This window comes from Cervus elaphus, chromosome 12 (assembly GCF_910594005.1).
Source record: "Cervus elaphus chromosome 12, mCerEla1.1, whole genome shotgun sequence".
NCBI lineage: Eukaryota > Metazoa > Chordata > Mammalia > Artiodactyla > Cervidae > Cervus > Cervus elaphus.
Genome location: NC_057826.1, coordinates 72,511,886 through 72,532,052, shown reverse-complemented (window position 1 = coordinate 72,532,052; position 20,167 = coordinate 72,511,886). Strand labels below are relative to the sequence as shown.

General features: G+C 38.4%; 1 protein-coding gene and 1 pseudogene across 1 annotated transcript; one reads left to right on the top strand and one right to left on the bottom strand.

Annotated features, from left to right (window-relative positions):
• Positions 1–8,786: 8,786 nt before the first annotated feature.
• LOC122705663 lies at positions 8,787–14,806 on the top strand (annotated as a pseudogene).
• Positions 14,807–18,166: 3,360 nt separating this feature from the next.
• Positions 18,167–19,102, bottom strand: LOC122705053 (olfactory receptor 4F3/4F16/4F29-like). The gene has a single exon (XM_043920262.1). The coding sequence runs from the start codon at positions 19,100–19,102 to the stop codon at positions 18,167–18,169; it is 936 nt and encodes a 311-aa protein (XP_043776197.1).
• Positions 19,103–20,167: the final 1,065 nt, after the last annotated feature.

Here is a 20,167-nt window from a genome sequence, read left to right as displayed (position 1 = left end):
CTCTTCTCAGAACCCTCCACAGGACCCCCTCTTCCTGACAGTAAAAGCCAAAGTCTTTACAGTGGTCTACAGAAACCCCCTAAATTTGCTTCCCTTTACCTCCTTGAGTAGTCTACTATTCTCCCACTTTTTTATACTGACAAAGACACAGTAGACATCTTGATCTTTCCTGAGAACACAAGCCTTTATACTGGCTCTATCTCTGATGGGGTGGTTGACTTTCCCTATGATATCTGCACTACTAACTCATTCATCTGTATCAAGCTTTTGCTCAATGACACCTCCCAATGATCCCTACCTAATCCACCCTTCTAAGAAATGCAACTCCCTCCCCTCAGTCTGATGTCTCAGATCCATCTTAACCTACTCTATTATATTACTACTGTACTTATTTATTCTCAACTTACTACAAAATTAGTTTGCTTTGCTTATTACTTATTGTCTGGATAGCTCCACTAGAATATAAGCTTCACAACAAAACAAATTGCTCCATTATTTACTGATTCATCCCAAAAGTCTACAATAACACCTAAAGCACTTAGTAGGCGCAAGATGTTTGCTTCATGAGTAACAAATTGAGAGAAAAACAGAGAGAGAGAATGGAAGAGGGAGAGGAAGAATGTGAGAGTGAAAGAATCACTCCTGGGTTTCTTATTTTTAAGACTGAATAGATGATAGTGGAGGACTTGGTCTTCAGTTATGATAATGAATACTGTTTTGAATCTGTTAATTCAAAAGGCATATGAAGCATCCAGGAGAAAATGTCCAAAGACATGTTACATGTGGGTCTGAGAGACAAGGACTATATTTTACATAATAATGTAATATAAATTGCTACAAACCAGAAAGGAAATGATTATTCACTGAAAGGTGCTTAAAAAATTAATAAGCAAATCTGAAAAATTTAGATCCTCTCCTATTATTTGCATAAAAGGAATTCAGGTGGATAAATATTTCAGAAACACATGTTCATGAATATTCATTAGGTATTGGAATGGAAAAGGACTTCCTGAGAATAAAACTATGAAGTCACAATTTAAAAGCTAGATGGAGTTAGAATCACAAAATGTACAACTTTAATGTTGTTGAATATAATAAGTAAAATTAAAAAAGAAAATAACAAATTAGGGGAAGCATTTTGAACACAAATATGATATAGGAGTTAATGTCTTTAACATGTGTGAGGGACTGGTAAATCAGTATTTTAGAACTGGTATTTTACCTGTGAGGATGGGGAGGAAGAACACCACAGCACTGGTTATTAACTTCTATTTCAATAAGAAAAATCATATGTGAAAACTTTTTGGTTGCCCTAAATCACTTCTCTCCTTCCACTGATGGCTCTACCCCACATCCTGCATTTGGGAAATGCTCCTCCTCAAATTCTTGCTTGGAGAATCCATGGACAGAGGAGCCTGGAGGGTTACAGTCCATACAGCTATAAAGAGGAGGACAAGACTGAAGCGACTTAGCATGCTTGCAAAGAGACAGTCAATAAAGAAGGGAGAAAAAAAGGCGGGGGGAGAAAGGAACAAGAGAAATGGCAGAGAAATGACAGAGAAAAATCTAAAGTGTGCAAGCAAGTGATCCTTGGAGTCCCTGAGGCTGGCTCCACTACTGGACATCCCAATAAAATGAGTCAATAAGCTCCTTTTTAAATATATTTTTAAAATTTTAATTGTGCTGAAAGAACATAAAAATTTACCACCTCAGCCATTTTTAAGTATGCAGTTCAATATATCAAGTATATTCATATATATATACACAAAAGATTTTTAAATCCTTTCCTCATAAATCTGAAACTCTACATTTTTTTCTAGGTTATTTTAGATTTGCTTTTATTGAATTCTGATGCATGTAATTCAAAGAGCTCAGATCATAATATTTGAAAATGTATCAGTATAAGAATCAAAAAACTTTAAAATAATATTTTATCTTTTTTTAATTTATAAAGATTTTATTAAATGATTGAATTCAGTCTTTTTATTTTAAAGTCTATTTTGTCTTACATGAGTATTGCTACTCCAGCTTTCTTTTGATTCCCATTCTCTTGGAATATATTTTTCCACTCCCTCACTTTTTCTCTGTATTTGTCCCTAGGTCTAAAATGGGTCTCCAGTAGACAGCATAGATACAGGTCTTGTTTTTGTACCCATTCAGTCAGTCTGTCTTGGTTGGAGCATTTAATCCATTTACATTTACAGTGATTATAAATATGTATGCTTCTTTTACCATTTTCTTAATTATTTTGGGTTCGTTTTTGGAGGTCTTTTTCTTCTCTTGTGTTTTCCACCTAGAGAAGTTCCTTTAGCATTTATTGTAAAGCTGGTAAAACTTTTTCTGATCTCTTTTTCTTCCCTTTTGTGATTAACCCATACCTTGCTCTGCTGGTGTGCCAGGATTCTGGGTGACAATTCTCTTGATTAAATGAAATATTGGCAGTCCAAAGTCTCTGCAGTATTATTTGGTCAGGACTCTCCTGTGTGCCAATTAGTCATATCTTTCATAATAATAGCACTTTATAACTATTTGTACATGAAGCAATGCTAGTTTTAACCAAGGAAAGTTTAAGGTGGTTAACTCTTTTGTAACAGTTAGGTCTTGTTAGGTCTTTATATGAGTAGGTTGGTGACAAATATAGAAATAGCTTGAGGATACTACAATGTTGAAGTCCCCAAAGGCCAGTATTGAAAAGACATTTCTGGTGACAGGATCATTTTGTAAAGAGATCAATTAATTTCTACCTTGTACAACAGAAGCAGCTTCAGTTGAGCTTAATGAGCAAGAATTAATACAAATGAGAAGAGCATATGCAGTCGGAAACTGAAACTACTTTTTTTTTCTCTTTATTCATTGCTATCCAAGATTGAGATTCAAGAAAGCGAATTAGAAAAGGCAGGAGGCAGTTTTGTAGGTGGGAATAGAATTTGACTTGGTGAAATGCTGGGCTTTATTTCTTAATGTGGACACTGAGCAGCTCTATTTCCTCTGTTAATGAGGCTGCACCATGAGCAGAGTCTCCTCTATGGGAAACTAAGAGTTCATGTGGATGACGAGAACTGCAGTCTGGGAACTCAACCAGGAGCTCTGAGATGCAGGTATTACACAGATTTGCCTTTTTCTACAATGGTTATCTCAATAACCAGCATGAATTATGAATGTGTTTGAAACAGCTTAAGAAACTCAAATGCTTGTAAACACTTAAGGACAAAGCTTCCATCTCTCACTGAGGATCTGCCTAGGATTCTAAGAGGAAAGCACAGGGTGTCCAGAAACGGAGTATGGTATGTTAAATAATCAGAAAGTCATGAGAATAGTACTGGTTAAGAGGAAGACAGGGAATTAATACCAGTTCCACCACTTACTGTTCTACCCTATGGCTTTCTCCTTTGTGGTCTCAATTTCCTTCACTGTGAAAAGGAGTTGATAGTAACTTTTGCGGCTTTTGTAAATATGAAACAAGGTAGTGTCTGTAAAGATGTGATTGTTCTATCTTACCCATGGTAGCTACTGTTTTTACTTTATTTCAGCTTGTTATCATTATTTTTGTAGCTAGCTTATTAAACAATGCCTCAGACTGGGAGATATTCTCTGATCATGTCTCAGTAATTTTTTAAGAGGCAGATATGAATTTATATATCAAAATAAATTATATCCATATCTTAAACTGCATCACAGATCTTGATTTCTTTCTGAAGACACCCCTGATCACTCTGACTCATGGGTATCTTTTATGCCTCAAAAACTCTATGCTCATGCTACTTGACATTCTTCATGTAAGAATTTTTATTGTTTATATTTTTAGTATGTGAAAAAATGTAAATGCCTTAAGGGTAGTGAATATTTTAATAATTGATGGAATCCATAATGTCCTGGAACAATGCCTTGTGCTTAGTATTTATCTAGAAAATGCTTGTTGATTGATTACAGATAGTTATGATAAAGGGCAAAATAAATGACATAGAAAATTTACAATAATATGCTAAATAATCATGTAAGTGGGGCAAAAGTAATTAGAGACGAGAGAGACTGATATAATACAAAGGGATGGTTTTTTGTGGGATATGGGATTTATAATCAACTGCAGATGAGGGAAAAGAGGTGAATATGGTAGGACTCAACACAGAAAATACCATCGTTACAGTCAGGTTCACTATGTACTGGGCTGGCATTGTGCTATAAGGTCACAGAAATCTTAGACTTGAAAGGGTGCTTTAGCATCACCCGCTCAGTTCCTTTATTTCCTAGATGGCGAAATTGAGTTCAAGGAGTTAATGTTTCTAAAACTTATAAAACTGAGTGCTTGAGATCTGTGCATTTTATTGTGTATAAATTATGTCTCAATTTAGAAAAACAGATGGACAGGGATGCCTGGCATGCTTCAGTCCATGGGGTCGCAGAGTTGGACACAACTGAGCAACTGAACTGAACTGAACTAATAATTATTCAATTTCCCCATGCAATATTGTTGCCCAGTAATTATACTGGGTTTTTTAAGAGATGCTGATGAACAATGTTGCATTGTAATAACTGCCTTTTGTATTGCAACTATTTGCAATTTTATGAAATCTTCATAAATATGATGAGTAACAACAATAAAGTTATGAAACACTTTTTAAAAAGTGAGTTGAGTGTGGAAGGGATGAGAGAAAGGACTTACTCCAACTTTGCATGAACTTAGGGCTAAGAATTGATCACAACTCTTCTGATTTCAAATGTAGTGTTCTTTCTGACATCCCATGAACCATTAAGTGAACATGGCATGGACAATGATTTACTAATATCACATAGAATTTTGTTTGCTACATTGCATTAGCTCATCCATGTTTAGAGTCTGCCTCACAGATCTCTCTCTGGCTTGTCCTAACTCTGCTATTTGCTCTCACAGCTCAAGCCTTGTGATCATTCATACTGCCTGAGCTGAGCTACAAAAGCTAGATAGTTTTATTAGGGCTTGAGGAAAAGGTGACTATGACTTGATAAAACTGCAACAGCAAGGCTAAACATAAGAGAGTATTAATGAAACTTAAAGCATTGCATGTAGAAGATAATCAGGGGGTAAGAAAAACGAATGTCTCAGAATTGTCAGGTTTGGGGAAATTCACGGGTCATGGTGGAGAGTTTTAACAAAACATGGTACACTGGAGAAGGAAGTGGCAAACCATTTCAGTATTATTGTCTTGAGAACAATAAGATTGTCTTGCCTTTGAAAAGGCAAATAGATATGAACTAGAAGATGAGCCCCCCAGGTCAGTAGGTGTCCAACATGCTACCGGGGAAGAGTGTAGATAAATATCTATAGTAAGAATGAAGAGGCTGAACCAAAGTGAAAATGATGGCCAGCTGTGGACGTGTCTGATGGTGAAAGTGAAATCCAATGTTGTAAAGAACAATATTGTATAGGAAACTGGAATGTTAGGTCCTTGAATCAAAGCAAATAGGAAGTGGTCAAACAGGAGATGGCAAGAGTGAACATCGACATTTTAGGATTAGTGAATTAAAATGGATGAGAACGGGCAAATTTAATTCAGATGACCATTGTATTTACTACTGTGGGCAAGAATCCCTTAGAAGAAATGGAGTAGCCCTCATAGTCATCAAAAAGATTCTGATATGCAGTACTTTGGTGCAATCTCAGAAATGACAGAACGATCTCAGTTCCTTTCCAAGCCAAACCATTCAATATCACAGTAATCCAAGTCTATGCCCCAGCCACTAATGCCGAAGAAGCTGAAGTTGAATGGTTCTAAGAAGACCAACAAGACCTGTTAGAACTAACACCAAAAAAGATATTCTTTTCATCATAGGGGATTCAAATGCAAAAGTAGAAAGCCAAGAGATAACTGGAGTAACAGACAAGTTTGGCCTTGGAGTACAGAATGAAGCAGAGCAAGGTGCCAAGAGAATACACCAATCATAGCAAACACCCTCTTCCAGCAACACAAGAGATGACTCTACACATGGACATCACCAGATGGTCAATACTGAAATCAAATTGATTATATACTTTGCAGCCAAAGATGGAGAAGCTTGATGCAGTGAGAAAAACCAAGACCTGGAGCTGACTTGGGTTCAGATCATGAACTCCTTATTGCAAAATTCAGATTTAAATTGAAGAAAGTGGGGAAAACCACTAGACCATTCAGGTATGACCTAAATCAATTCCCTTATACAGTGGGAATACAGTGGAAGTGACAAAGGGATTTAAGAGATTAGATCTGATAGAGTGCCTGAAGAACTATGGACAGAGGTTCACAACACTGCACAGGAGGTGCAAAACCATCACAAAGTGCAAAGAGAACCAAAACCATCACAAAGAAGGCAAAATGGTTGTCTGAGGAATCCTTACAAAAAGCTGAGAAAAGAAGACAAGAAAAGGCAAAGGAAAGGGAAAGATATACAGAGTTCCAAATGAATGCAGACCTCCAAAGAATGGCAAAGACAGATAAGAAAGACTTCTTAAGTGAACAAATGCAAAGAAAGAGAGGAAAACAACAGAATGGGAAAGGCTAGAAATCTCTTCAAGAAAATTAGAGATTCCCAAGAAACAGTTCATGCAAAGATTGGTATAATGAAGGATAGAAATGGCAAGGACTTAACAGAAGCAGATGATATTAAGAAGAGGTGGCAAGAGTACACAGAAGGACTGTATGAAAAAGGTCTTTATGTTCCAAATAAGTACGATGGTGCAGTCACTCACCTAGAGCCAGAGTGTAAAGTGTGAAGTAAAGTCGGCATTAGGAAGCATTACTCCGAACAAAGCTAGCAGAAGTGATGGAATTTCAGCTGAGCTACTTCAAATCCTAAAAGATTATGCTATTAAAGTGCTGCACTTGATATACCATCAAATTTGGAAAACTCAGCAATGGCCACAGGACTGGAAAGGTTGGTCTTCATTCCAATCCCAAAGAAGGGCAATGCCAAAGAATGTTCAAACTATTGCACAAGTGCAGTCATTTCATATGCTAGCAAGATAATACTCAAAATCCTTCAAGCAAGGCTTCAACAGTATGTGCACTGAGAACTTCCAGATGCACAAGCTGGATTTAGAAACAGTAGAGGAACCAGAGCTCAAACTGCCAATGTCCACTGGATAATAGTAAAAACAACAGAATTCTAGTAAAACACCTACTTCCACTTCACTGACTATGCTAAAGCCTTTGACTGTGCGGATCACAATAAACTGCAGAAAATTCTTAAAGAGCTGGGAATACCATACCACCTTACCTGCCTCCTGAAAAATCTGTATGCAGGTCAAAGAAGCAACAATTAGAACTGGACATGGAGCAACAGACTGGTTCAAAATTGGGAAAGGAGTACATCAGGCTGTATATTGTCACCCTCCTTATTTAACCCATATGCAGAGTACATCATGTGAAATGCCAGGCTGGATGACTCATAAGCTGGATTCAAGACTGCCCATAGAAATATCAATAACCTCAGATATGCAGATGACACTACCCTAATGGTAGAAAGTGAATAGGAACTGAAGGAAAGTGAAATAGGAGACTGAAAAAGCTGGCTTAAACTCAACATTCAGAAAACTAAGATCATGGTATCTGTTCCCATCAAATCATGCAAATAGATGGGGTAAAAAATGGAAACAGTGGAAGATTTTATTTTCTCGGGCTCCAAAATCACTGCAGACTGTGACTGCAGCCATAAAATTAAAAGATGCTTGCTCCTTGGAAGAAGTTGGAGTGTTAGTCACTCAGTCGTGTCCAACTCTTTGCGACCCCACATACTGTAGCCCACCAGGCTCCTCTGTCTATGGGATTCTCCAGGCAAGAATACTGGGGAGGATTGTCATTCCCTTCTCCAGAGGATTTTACCAACCCAAGGATCGAGCCCTGGTCTCCTGCATTGCAGGCAGATTCCTTTACTGTCTAAGCTACAGGGAAGATCCTTGGTAGAAAAGTTATGACAAGCCTAGACAGTGTATTAAAAACCAGAGACATCTCTTTGCCCACAAAGATCTGTATGGTCAAAGCTATGGTTTTTTTCAACACTCATGTGTGGATATGAGAATTGGATCATAAAGAAGGTTGAGCAATGAAGAATTGATGCTTTCAAATTTTGGTGATGGAGAAGATTCTTGAGAGTCCCTTGGACAGCAAGAAGCTCAAACCAGTCAATCCTAAAGGAAATGAACCCTGAATATCCATTGAAAGGACTGATGCTAAAGCTGAAATTCCAAAACTTCGGCCACCTGATGTAAAAAGTCAACTCATTGGAAAAGACCCTGATGCTGGGCAAGATTGAGGGCAGGAGGAAAAGTGGACAACAGAGGATGAGATGGTTGGATGATATCATCAACTCAATGGACGTGAGTTTGAACAAACTCCAAGAGATAGTGAAGGACAGGGAAGGTAGGCATCCTGCAGTCCACGAGGTCACAAGGAGTCAGACACGACTTAGCCACTGAACAACAAACAACAACAATGGGCATGAGTAACAGACTGTGAAGGCAAAATCAATAAGTTCATTTCTATTTCCTCTTTTACCTCCCTTCATGGTATTCCAGGGCACTACTATCCTTCCTCTCATAACCCTTTTGATTCAGAAGAATATTTTAATCCTTTTATCAAAACCTAGGGAGGCTGGGGAGTAAGAAGCAGTGCTTTGTGGCAAATAATTACTGCATATTTTCTGCAACTACAGTTTAAGGGCTTATATTATAGGTGTTTTGCTTCTGTGAATTAGGGCACTATTTTCATATGATCACTGACTCTCAAATTTGATCTCTTTTCTACTCTTTTTCAAGTAAAATTGAGTCACCTCTGAATGCAGAGACAATGGGTGGAGCCAACCACTCCATGGTGTCTGAGTTTGTGTTCCTGGGACTCTCCAATTCCTGGGAGATCCAGTTTCTTCTTGCCTTTTTTTTCTCTGTGTTCTACATGGCAAGCCTGATGGGAAACCTCCTTGTTGTGTTCTCTGTGAGTGCTGACACTAGCTTGCACTCCCCCATGTACTTCCTGCTGGCCAACCTCTCCTTTCTTGACATGGGGTTTTGCTCTACTACTGCTCCTGAAATGATTTATGACCTTTTCAGAAAATGCAAAGCCATCTCTTTTGGGGGTTGTCTAACTCAGATCTTCTTTATTCATGCCATTGGGGGCACAGAAATGGTGCTGCTCATTGCCATGGCCTTTGACAGGTATGTAGCCATATGCAAGCCTCTCCACTACCTGACCATCATGAACCCATGAATGTGTGCTTTGACTTTGGCTGCTGCCTGGGTCCTTGGCCTCATCCACTCAGTGGCCCAACTGGCTTTTGTCATAGACTTGCCCTTCTGTGGTCCTAATGTACTGGACAGCTTTTATTGTGACCTCCCACGACTCATTAAACTTGCTTGCACAGAGACCTATAGACTAGAGTTCATGGTCACCGCCAACAGTGGACTCATCTCTGTGGGTTTCTTCTTCATATTGATTATTTCCTACATCTTCATTCTGGTCACTGTTTGGAAATACTCCTCAGGTAGTGTATCCAAAGCCCTCTCCACCTTGTCAGCTCATGTCACTGTGGTGGTCTTATTCTTTGGGCCATTAATTTTTTTCTACACCTGGCCCTTCCCTTCATCACACTTGGACAAATTTCTTGCTATCTCTGATGTAGTTCTCACTCCTTTTCTGAATCCAGTCATCTATACATTCAGGAACAAAGAGATGAAGGCAGCAATGAAGAAACTCTGCCATCAGCTTGTGAGTTACAGGAAGATGCCCTAAATACTCTAATGATAAAGAAATTCAGCTATACCCACAATTACAATAGAAAAATGTCATCTTAGATTTCTATTAATTTTATGCACTAGGTAATATTTAGGCATTTTTCATGTTGCTATATACCAAATAAATAAGGAAAAAGAGAGTTAACATGGGAGTTTCTATTTTTCCAACTTCTGTTGGATTTTTATATAAATTATTTTATTTAATATTTATGATAACTCTGGGTGGTAGGCATTTTATCTTGTTTTTTTAATAATTAAGAAATGCTTGACTCATTCTCCATATAATTACTATGCAAAATACTTCAAACAAGATGATTATCATCTTGATCCTCCACTTCCAATTTGCTTATCCATCAAAATGTGCCAAGCAGAGAATAACAATTGGTATTGGAAAGTAATATATTATTCCTCAGAATGGGAGGAAATATTAATATTTGCAAATGATGAGACAGGCAAGGGATTAGCCTCCAAAATTTACAAATGGTTCATGTGTCTCAATATCCAAAAAACAAACAATCTAACCAGAAAGAATGAAGGGATGGAGTCAAAGAAAAAACAACACCCAGCTGTGGATGTGACTGGTGATAGAAGTAAGGTCTGATGCTGTAAAGAGCAATATTGCATAGGAACCTGGAATGTTAGGTCCATGAGTCAAGGCAAATTGGAAGTGGTCAAACAGGAGATGGCAAGAGGACATCGACATTCTAGGAATCAGCAAACTAAAATGGAATAGAATGGGTGAATTTAACTCAGATGACCATTATATCTACTACTATGGGTAGGAATCCCTTAGAAGAAATGGAGTAGCCATTATAGTCAACCAAAGAGTCCAAAAGGCAGTACTTGGATGCAATCTCAAAAATGACAGAATGATCTCTGTTCGTTTCCAAGGCAAGCCATTCAATATCATGGTAATCCAAGTTTATGCCCTGACCAGTAACACTGAAGAAGCTGAAGTTAAACAGTTCTATGAATACCTACAAGACCTACTAGAACTAACACCCAAAAAAGATGTCCTTTTCATTATAGGGGGCTTGAATGAAAAAGTAGGAAGTCAAGAAACACCTGGAGTAACAGGAAAATTTGGCCTTGGAGTACAGAATGAAGCAGGGCAAAGGCTAATAGAGTTTTGCCAAGAGAACGTGCTGGTCACAGCAAACACCCTCTTCCAACAACACCAGAGAAGACTCTCCACATGAACATCACCAGATGGTCAACACTGAAACCAGATTGATTATATTCTTTGCAGCCAAAGATGGAGAAGCTCTATACAGTCAGCAAAAACAAGGCCGGGAGCTGACTGTGGCTCAGATCATGAACTTCTTATTGCCAAATTCAGACTTAAATTGAAGAAAGTGGGGAAAACCACTAGACTATTCAGGTATGACCTAAATCAAATTCCTTATGATTATACAGTGGTAGTGAGAAATAGATTTAAGGGAGTAGATCTGAGACAGTGCCTGATAAACTATGGACGGAGGTTTCGAGACATTGTACAGGAGACAGGAATAAAGACCATCCCCAAGAAAAAGAAATGCAAAAAGGAAAAATGGCTGCCTGAGGAGGCCTTACAAATAATTGTGAAAGTAAGAGAAGTGAAAAGCAAAGGAGAAAAGAAAAGATATAAGGATCTGAATGCAGAGTTCCAAAGAATAGCAAGGAGAGACAAGAAAGCCCTTCTCAGTGATCAGTGCAAAGAAATAGAGGACAACAACAGAATGGGAAAAACTAGAGATCTCTTCAAGAAAATTAGAGACACCAAGGGAACATTTCATGCAAAGATGGGCTCAATAAAGGACAGAAATGGCATGGACCTAACAGAAGCAGAAGATATTAAGAAGAGGTGGCAAGAATACATAGAAAAACTGTACAAAAAAGATCTTCATGACCCAGATAATCACGATGGTTTGATCACTCACCTAGAGCCAGACATCCTAGAATGTGAAGTCAAATGGGCCTTAGGAAGCATCACTATGAACAAAGCTAATGGAGGTGAGGGAATTCCAGTTGAGCTATTTCAAATACTAAAAGATGATGCTGTGAGAGTCCTGCACTCAATAATGCCAGCAAATTTGGAAAACTCAGCAGTGGCCACAGGACTGGGAAAGGTCAGTTTTCATTCCAATCCCAAAGAAAGGCAGTGCCAAAGAATGCTCAAACTACCACACAATTGCACTCATCTCACATGCTAGCAAAGCAATGTTCAAAATTCTCCAAGCCAGGCTTCAGCAATATGGGAACCGTGAATTTCCAGATGTTGAAGCTTGATTTAGAAAAGGCAGAGGAGCCAGAGATCAAATTGCCAATATCAACTGGATCATCCAAAAAGCAAGAGAGTTCCAGAAAAACATCTATTTCTGCTTTATTGACTATGCCAAAGACTTTGACTGCATGGATCACAATGAACTGTGGAAAATTTATGGGACTAAGAGACCACCTGACCTGCCTCTTGAGCAGTAACAGTTAGAACCGGACATGGAAAAACTACTTTTCCAAGTAGGAAAAGGAGTACGTCAAGGCTGTATATTATCACCCTTCTTATTTAACTTATATGCAGAGTACATCATGAGAAACGTGGGGCTGGAAGAAGCACAAACTGGAATCAAGATTGCCAGGAGAAATATCAACAACCTCAGATATGCAGATGACACCACCCTTATGGCAGAAAGTGAAGAAGAACTAAAGAGCCTCTTGATGAAAGTGAAAGAAGGAAGTGAAAAACTTGGCTTAAAGCTCAACATTCAGAAAACTAAGATGATGGCATCTGGTCCCATCACTTCATGGCAAATAGATGGGGAAACAGTGGAAACTGTGGCTTACTTTATTTTTGGGGGCTCCAAAATCACTGCAGATGGTGATTGCAGCCATGAAATTAAAAGACGGTTACTCCTTAGAAGGAAAGTTATGACCAACCTAGACAGCATATTAAAAAGCAGAGACATTATTTTCTCAACAAAGGTCCGTCTAGTCAAGGCTATGGTTTTTCCAGTAGTCATGTATGGATGTGGGAGTTGGACTATAAAGAAGGCTGAGCGCCGAAGAATTGATGCTTTTGAACTGTGGTGTTGGAGAAGACTCTTGAGAGTCCCTTGGACTGAAAGGAGATCCAACCAGTCCATCCTAAAGGAGATCAGTCCTGGGTGTTCACTGGGAGGACTGATGTTGAAGCTGAAACTCCAATACTTTGGCCACCTGATGCGAAGAGCTGACTCATTTGAAAAGACCCCGATGCTGGGAAAGATTGAGGGTAGGAGAAGAAGGGGACAACAGAGGATGAGATGGTTGAATGGCATCACCAACTCAATGGACATGGGTTTGGGTGAACTCTGGGAGTTGGTGATGGACAGGGAGACCTGGAGTTCTGCAGTTCTAGGGGTCGCAAAGATCTGGACATGACTGAGTGACTGAACTGAATCAAAAAATGGGTGGCAGATCTAAATAGGTGTACAGATGACAAAAGGTACATGAAAGATGCTCAGCTTCACTAATTGTTAGAGAAATGTAGATCAAAACTACAATGAGGTATCATCTCACATGTATCAGAATGACCATCATCAAAAAATCCATAAACAATAAATGCTGGAGTGGATGTGGAAAAGGGGGAACCTTCTTGCACTGTTGCTGGGAATATAAATTGATTCAGCCACTATGAAGGTTCCTTAAGAAACTAAAAATATAACTATCATATGACCCAGCAATCCACTACTGGGCATATACCCTGAGAAAACCATAATTCAAAAAGACACAAGCATCCCATTGTTTTTGCAGCACCATTTACAATAGCCAGGACATGGAAACAACCTAAATGACCACTGACGAATGGATAAAGAAAATGTGGTACATACGTGCGATAGCGTATTACTCAGCTGTAAAAAGGAATGAAGCTAGATCATTTGTAGAGACATGGATGGATCTATAATCTGTCATACAGTATGAAGTAAGAAAGAAAGAGAAAAACAAATATTATATAAATTATGTATATATGTGGAATCAAAAAAAAAAAAAAAACCAGTACAGATGAACCTATTTGCTAGGCAGGAATAGAGACAGAGACACAAGAACAGACACATGGACACAGGGTGGGGGAGGAAGAGAGGTGGCATGATCTTGGAGACTGGGACTGACGTATATACACTACCATGTGTGAAACAGATGGCTAGTGGGAGCCTGTTGTATAGCACAGGGAGTTTACCTCAGTGCTCTGTGGTGACATAGATGACACAGTCCCTTCCTGACCCAGGGACTGAACACACATCTCCTGCACTGGCAAGCGGATTCTTTTCCACAGAGTACAAATCTTTTATGAGAGATGATTATATGAATAAAGAGTTTAAATATTGTTAAATCTTACTAATTCTGAATATATCAACCTATAAAAGAAGTAATATTAAATTCAGACAGGGGTATAGAAAAGAATTTTCAAAGCACAGCAAAAAATTTAACAATTTTAATTGACCAACAGAAGAATACAAAATATAATTATGATATAGTTATATAATGCAATTCTATGTATGCATTTTAAATTATTTTGTATTAAAATATTTAATAATGTAAAAGAATTCTCAAAATATTCTGAAAAAGTCAGGTTAACAATGTAGAGACCATAAAATGACAATTGTGTAAATGTATATTTATGTAGGCATAGAAAAATACTGGAAATAAATATGCCAGTATATTACTCATAATTATATTCAGATGGTAATTTTTATGGGTAATTTCTATTTTAATCTCTAATATCCATATAAATCTAACATAATGAGCATATTTCTATTTTATTGACAAATATAATATTTTCTTAAAGAAATAAGAAAATAGGTATTTCACATCATAAGTAATTGAAAGAATTACTTACAATCAAAGATGTACTTATCAATACTTTTTTGACTATAAATGACATAATCATAACTTAAGCTTATGCAAGAGGATGGGTGTACTGGCTTATTTAACAGCTAGTAATCAGCTAGTAATCAAACTGAGTGCAGAAGCTGAATGTCCAAGACAGCTAGAATCAAGAACTTGAATACTGCCAAACCTAAATACTACATCTTCTTCTCTACCATATCTTTTTAAAAATTATCCCAGATTCAATTTCTAACAGAGGAAATATGATTGCTAGTAATTTCTACACATCACACTCCGAAAAGGACTTAGGCTTGGTTTTTCTATTCCAAAGTCTAACATTCTGGGGAGAAGCTCAGATTTGGACCTTTGTGGTCAGAGACATACTTGCAGCATTCACCTGTGGCTTGGAGATATGTCATTATGACTTGGTTCAGAAGCCCAACCTTTGAAAAACCAGCAGTGTTCAGAGAGGTAGGATCTACATGTCATCTGCTAATCATACCACATACTTACTGCAAGAAAAAGATACATTTAACAGAAGAAGAAGGTTGCTCATTTGGGCAAAGAACAGAGTAGATGTCCACTAAAAACAGGTTTTATTTTAGAATAAGAAAGAATGACCTTGATAAACTTTTACATAGGATAGTACAGAAACTCGTTCACTATGTAGTTGGGGAATCTATCTAACATGGACATAGACCTGACACAAGGCATAAAGAGAAAAGACTGAGAGAAGGAGGCATTTCTCTAAACCAACACACAAAAACAGCAAGGAATCAGAGAACCCCAGCTGGAACTACTGAATGTTGTTTAATCTATGGGAGAGAAAAAATAGTGAAACGTCTATTTCAAAAATACCACTTCAGAAAAATTATAGGGAGACTGAGAATAGTGGTTTGCTTTGGAAACAAAGAGAGATCATTCTGTCATTTTTGAGATTGCACCCAAGTACTGCCTTTCGGACTCTTTTGCTGACTATTATGGCTACTCCATTTCTTCTAAGGGATTCCTGCCCATAGTAGTAGATATAATGGTCATCTGAGTTAAATTCACCCATTCTATTCCATTTTAGTTCGCTGATTCCTAGAATGTTGACGTTCACTCTTGCCATCTTCTGTTTGAACACTTCCAATTTGCCTGGATTCATGGACCTAACATTCCAGGTTCCTATGCAATATTGCTCTTTACAGCATCAGACTTTGCTTCTATCACCATTCACATCCACAACTGGGTATTATTTTTGCTTTGGCTCCTTCCCTTCATTCTTTCTGGAGTTATTTCTCCACTGATCTCCAGTAGCATACTGGGCACCTACCAACCTGGGGAGTTCATCTTTCAGTGTCCTATCTTTTTGCCTTTTCATACCGTTCATGGGGTTCTCAAGGCAAGAATACTGAAGTGGATTGCCATTCCCTTCTCCAGTGGACCACATTCTGTCAGACCTCTCCACCATGACCAATCCGTCTTGGGTGGCCCCACACGGCATGGCTTAGTTTAATTGAGTTAGACAAGGCTGAAACAGTGGAAACAGTGTCAGACTTTATTTTGCGGGGGCTCCAAAATCACTGCAGATGGTGATTGCAGCCATGAAATTAAAAGACACTTACTCCTTGGAAGGAAAGTTATGACCAACCTAGACAGCATATTTAAAAGCAGAGACATTACTTTGCCAACAAAGGTCCATCTAGTCGAGGCTATGGTTTTTCCAGTAGTCATGTATGGATGTGAGAGTTGGACTGTGAAGAAAGCTGAGTGTCGAAGAATTAATGCTTTTGAACTGTGGTGTTGGAGAAGACTCTTGAGAGTCCCTTGGACTGCAAGGAGACCCAATCAGTCCATCCTAATGGAGATCAGTCCTGGGTGTTCACTGGAGGGACTGATGCTGAAGCTGAAACTCCAATACTTTGGACACCTCATGCAAAGAGCTGACTCATTGGAAAAGGCCCTAATGCTGGGAAGGATTGAGGGCAGGAGGAGAAGAGGACGACAGAGGATGAGATGGCTGGATGGCATCACCGACTCGATGGACATGGGTTTGGGTAGACTCCGGGAGTTGGTGATGGACAGGGAGGCCTGGCGTGCTGCAATTCATGGGGTTGCAAAGAGTCAGACATGACTGAATGACTGAACTGAACTGAACTGAGAATAGTGTGAGCTAATAAACTGACACTGATATATAGGTATCAGTTTTCTAAATGTTAAAAAAAAAAAGGACTAAAAAAATAAATAAATTATATAAGGCAAAGGAAATCAAAAGAGAAAGCTAGCATATTACAAAGTGAAATAAATTAGAAGGTAAATAAGGACCACTTATAAGACAATAGTAAGACTGATTAACTGGTTAAGAGGTATGGTGTCTATATAAGGATGTATATGGCTAAGTCATTTGCACTACAGGTTTGAGACTGGACCTTGGTTCCTCTTTGTTGAAATGAGTATGAATTGAGGTTTCTAAATCTATTGATGTAAATCCCTCATTCCTATAAAATAGAATATGCTCATATATAAAACACTTCCCAAACTAAAGTTTAGCTTGCTGTGCTGTGCTGTGCTCAGTCGTGTCTGACTCTGCAACTCCATGGACTGTGGTCTACCAGGCTCCTCTGTCCATGGAAGTTTTCAGGCAAGAATACTTGAGTGGGTTGCCATTTCCCACTCCAAGGGATCTTCTTGACCCAGGAATTGAACTTGCGTCTCTTATGTCTCCTGTATTGGCAGGTGAATTCTTTGGAATTCTTCATCACTAGCACTACCTGGAAATCTTGCAAGGACTCAAATCATCCAAATGCAACAGGAATAATCATGCCAGCAGAAGGAAAAGGAGGAGCATGGCTAGTTACTTATGGAAATAAGAATGCATGTGTAAGAGCATAGGGGTTACATAGCCTGGAACATAGTATGAACAATAATCAAAGGTAAATCTTGTGATGATCAGCCAGCACAGTCAAGATAAAAGGCCTGACCAAAAGATCCTATTTCTCCAATTGTAATGACAATCATATCCTGGTGTGAAGAAATAGTCATTAAGTATCAAAATCTGATATAATTAATATTTTAATAATTAGAGTAACTGTTCTTGCTCTGATTTCCTGTTCATTAACATTATTATCACTGCTTAATGTCTCTGAAATTTCCCTACATATTAAATAATGAGTTACACTTATGTAGAAGTTCAAACTACTTGACTGACTTTTTTGTGACAAGTTAATAAATGGGCATCTTGATGTATATATTTCGATCTAGTATTAATTCACCTAGTATCCATTGGAATTCCCTTATATAACCCACTCTGACACTGAAGATATTAGTTTTGAAGTCTAGACTATAGTAAATTCATCAGACTGAATTGCAATGTCTCTTGAGAGACAAACATTTGGCCTTCTTCAGAAGAAATTTTTTACCACACTACATGCTTCCTCTAACCATAGGCAGCAACACAGTTTCTCAGCTAAGATTTTTATAAGAACCATGTTATTTTAACCTGGGAAACCTAAATGTGTATGTGATACCTGGAAACTCCTGATGTTAAAATAATAGAAATATAACATTACTTCAAGTCGGTAAGGAAACCCTTATACTTCTTGTCATTTAAGAAATCCTTCTGTAAATAATAAATTGGCTGCATACTTTCCTCATTGCCAGTTTCATTTCTTTGTTCCTCAATGTATAGATGACTGAATTTAAAAAAGGGGTGAGAACTGCATCAAAAACAGCAAGAAATTTGTCTAGGTGTGATGTGGGATGAGGCCAGATGTAAACAAAGATGCAAGGACCGAAGAACAAAATCACCACCATGACATGAGTTGACAAAGTGGAGAGGGCCTTAGATGAGCTACCTGAAGAGTGTTTCTGAACAGTGATGAGGATAAAAATGTAGGAGACGATCAATATGAAGAATGATCCCAGGGATATGAATCCACTGTTGGCTGTGACCATGAACTCCAGTCTGTAGGTATCTGTGCAGGCAAGTTTGATGAACCAAGGAAAGTCACAGTAAAAGCTGTCTAATACATTAGGGCCACAGAAAGGCAGTTTTATAACAAAAACTAGTTGAACCACAGAGTGAATCAAGCCAATTATCCATGCAGCAACCAGGAGCAAAATACACATTTTTCTGCTCATAATAGTGAAATAGTGGAGAGGCTTACATATGGCAACATATCTGTCAAAGGCCATGGCAATGAGCAGCACCATCTCCACCCCAGCAATGACGTGGATAAAGAAGATCTGAGTGATGCAGCCACTAAAGGAGATGACTTTACATTTTTTGAAAAGATCATGAATCATCTTGGGAGAAATGACAGAAGAAACTCCCAGGTCAATGAAGGAGAGGTTGGCCAACAGAAAGTACATGGGGGAGTGTAAGTGAGGGTTCATCATCACAGTGAGAATGATGAGGGAGTTTCCCATCATGCTTGCCACACAAAAAATGGAGGAGAACACAAAGAGGAGTTGGCTCTCCCAGAAATTGGTGAGTCCCAGGAACACGAACTCTGACACCATAGAGTGATTCGTTCCATCCATTGCTTTATCAGCTTGAATGTTTCCAGACAAAAGAAAAGGAAAAATAAATGAAAATAAGAATGCTAATAAAGTTCAATATTATAATGATTATATAAGAAACTTCGTGCTGTGAAGGTTATATATCCCTTCAATTCTTTCTCAGGACCATATCATCACTAAAAAAGCATTTTACCTGTGTTTACTTAAAGCAGTTTAGTCACTATCACATGCAACATACCTTTCACCATATCCCCCAGAACTATTCATCTATAAACAAGAGAATGGAACAAATAAGATAATAGATGTGCATAGCAAGGACTGGGAGGGGCAGGAAAGGTGGAGCAGTGTACAACAAAGAGAAAAGGAAAGAAGAGGTGGAGATGGCATTTGCCAGAACACATTTGTTCTGTTTTTTAATTGTTCATAGAACAATTCTTCAACCATTCAAGTTGTCTCATTTCTTAACCTCACCTCATCTCAGGCACAAAATATCTGTTATAATCTATTTTACAATCACATTCGCAATCACACCTACAATCACATTTGCAATTCACACAAAGCCCCGACAGAGGTGAACATAAGAGAGCCAGGCATGGGGCATAGAGGTGACTCTGGAGTCTGACAGGTCCAATGAAAGAATGGATATTTATGGCACAGGGTATTTGCATGGGCAACCAGATGTATAAGTGAAAGTATCTAGTTTGTGATTAGCAGCCAGCATATGGCCAAGATGTATAAGGTTGGTGGGGAGGCAGGGTTGTTATGAGGAGTCAAAGAATTTAAGGAAGCCAATTCGATCTATCTGACAAGATTCTTCACAGTCTCTGAGATTTGTGAACTTTGTTTAGAGCTATAGGAGTCTTAATCTTTTAGAATTTGTCAGAGATGAAAAAATGCATACTCATGTCATAGTTGTCCATTGTCCCTCTCCTATCGCTCCCTCTGTCTTAGCCACATTTCCCTCCTTATCTCATCTCTCTGCTTCAAATCACCCAACTGTCTGGGACCTGATACCAAATCTGACTCTTTCATAATCCCAACTCTGGACTATTACATGAATCTCTCTAGTTCTTACCCATGTTTGCA

Excerpts from the sequence above, each read along its gene's own strand:
- LOC122705053 (XM_043920262.1), bottom strand. The coding sequence starts at position 19,102 with ATGGATGGAACGAATCACTCTATGGTGTCAGAGTTCGTGTTCCTGGGA.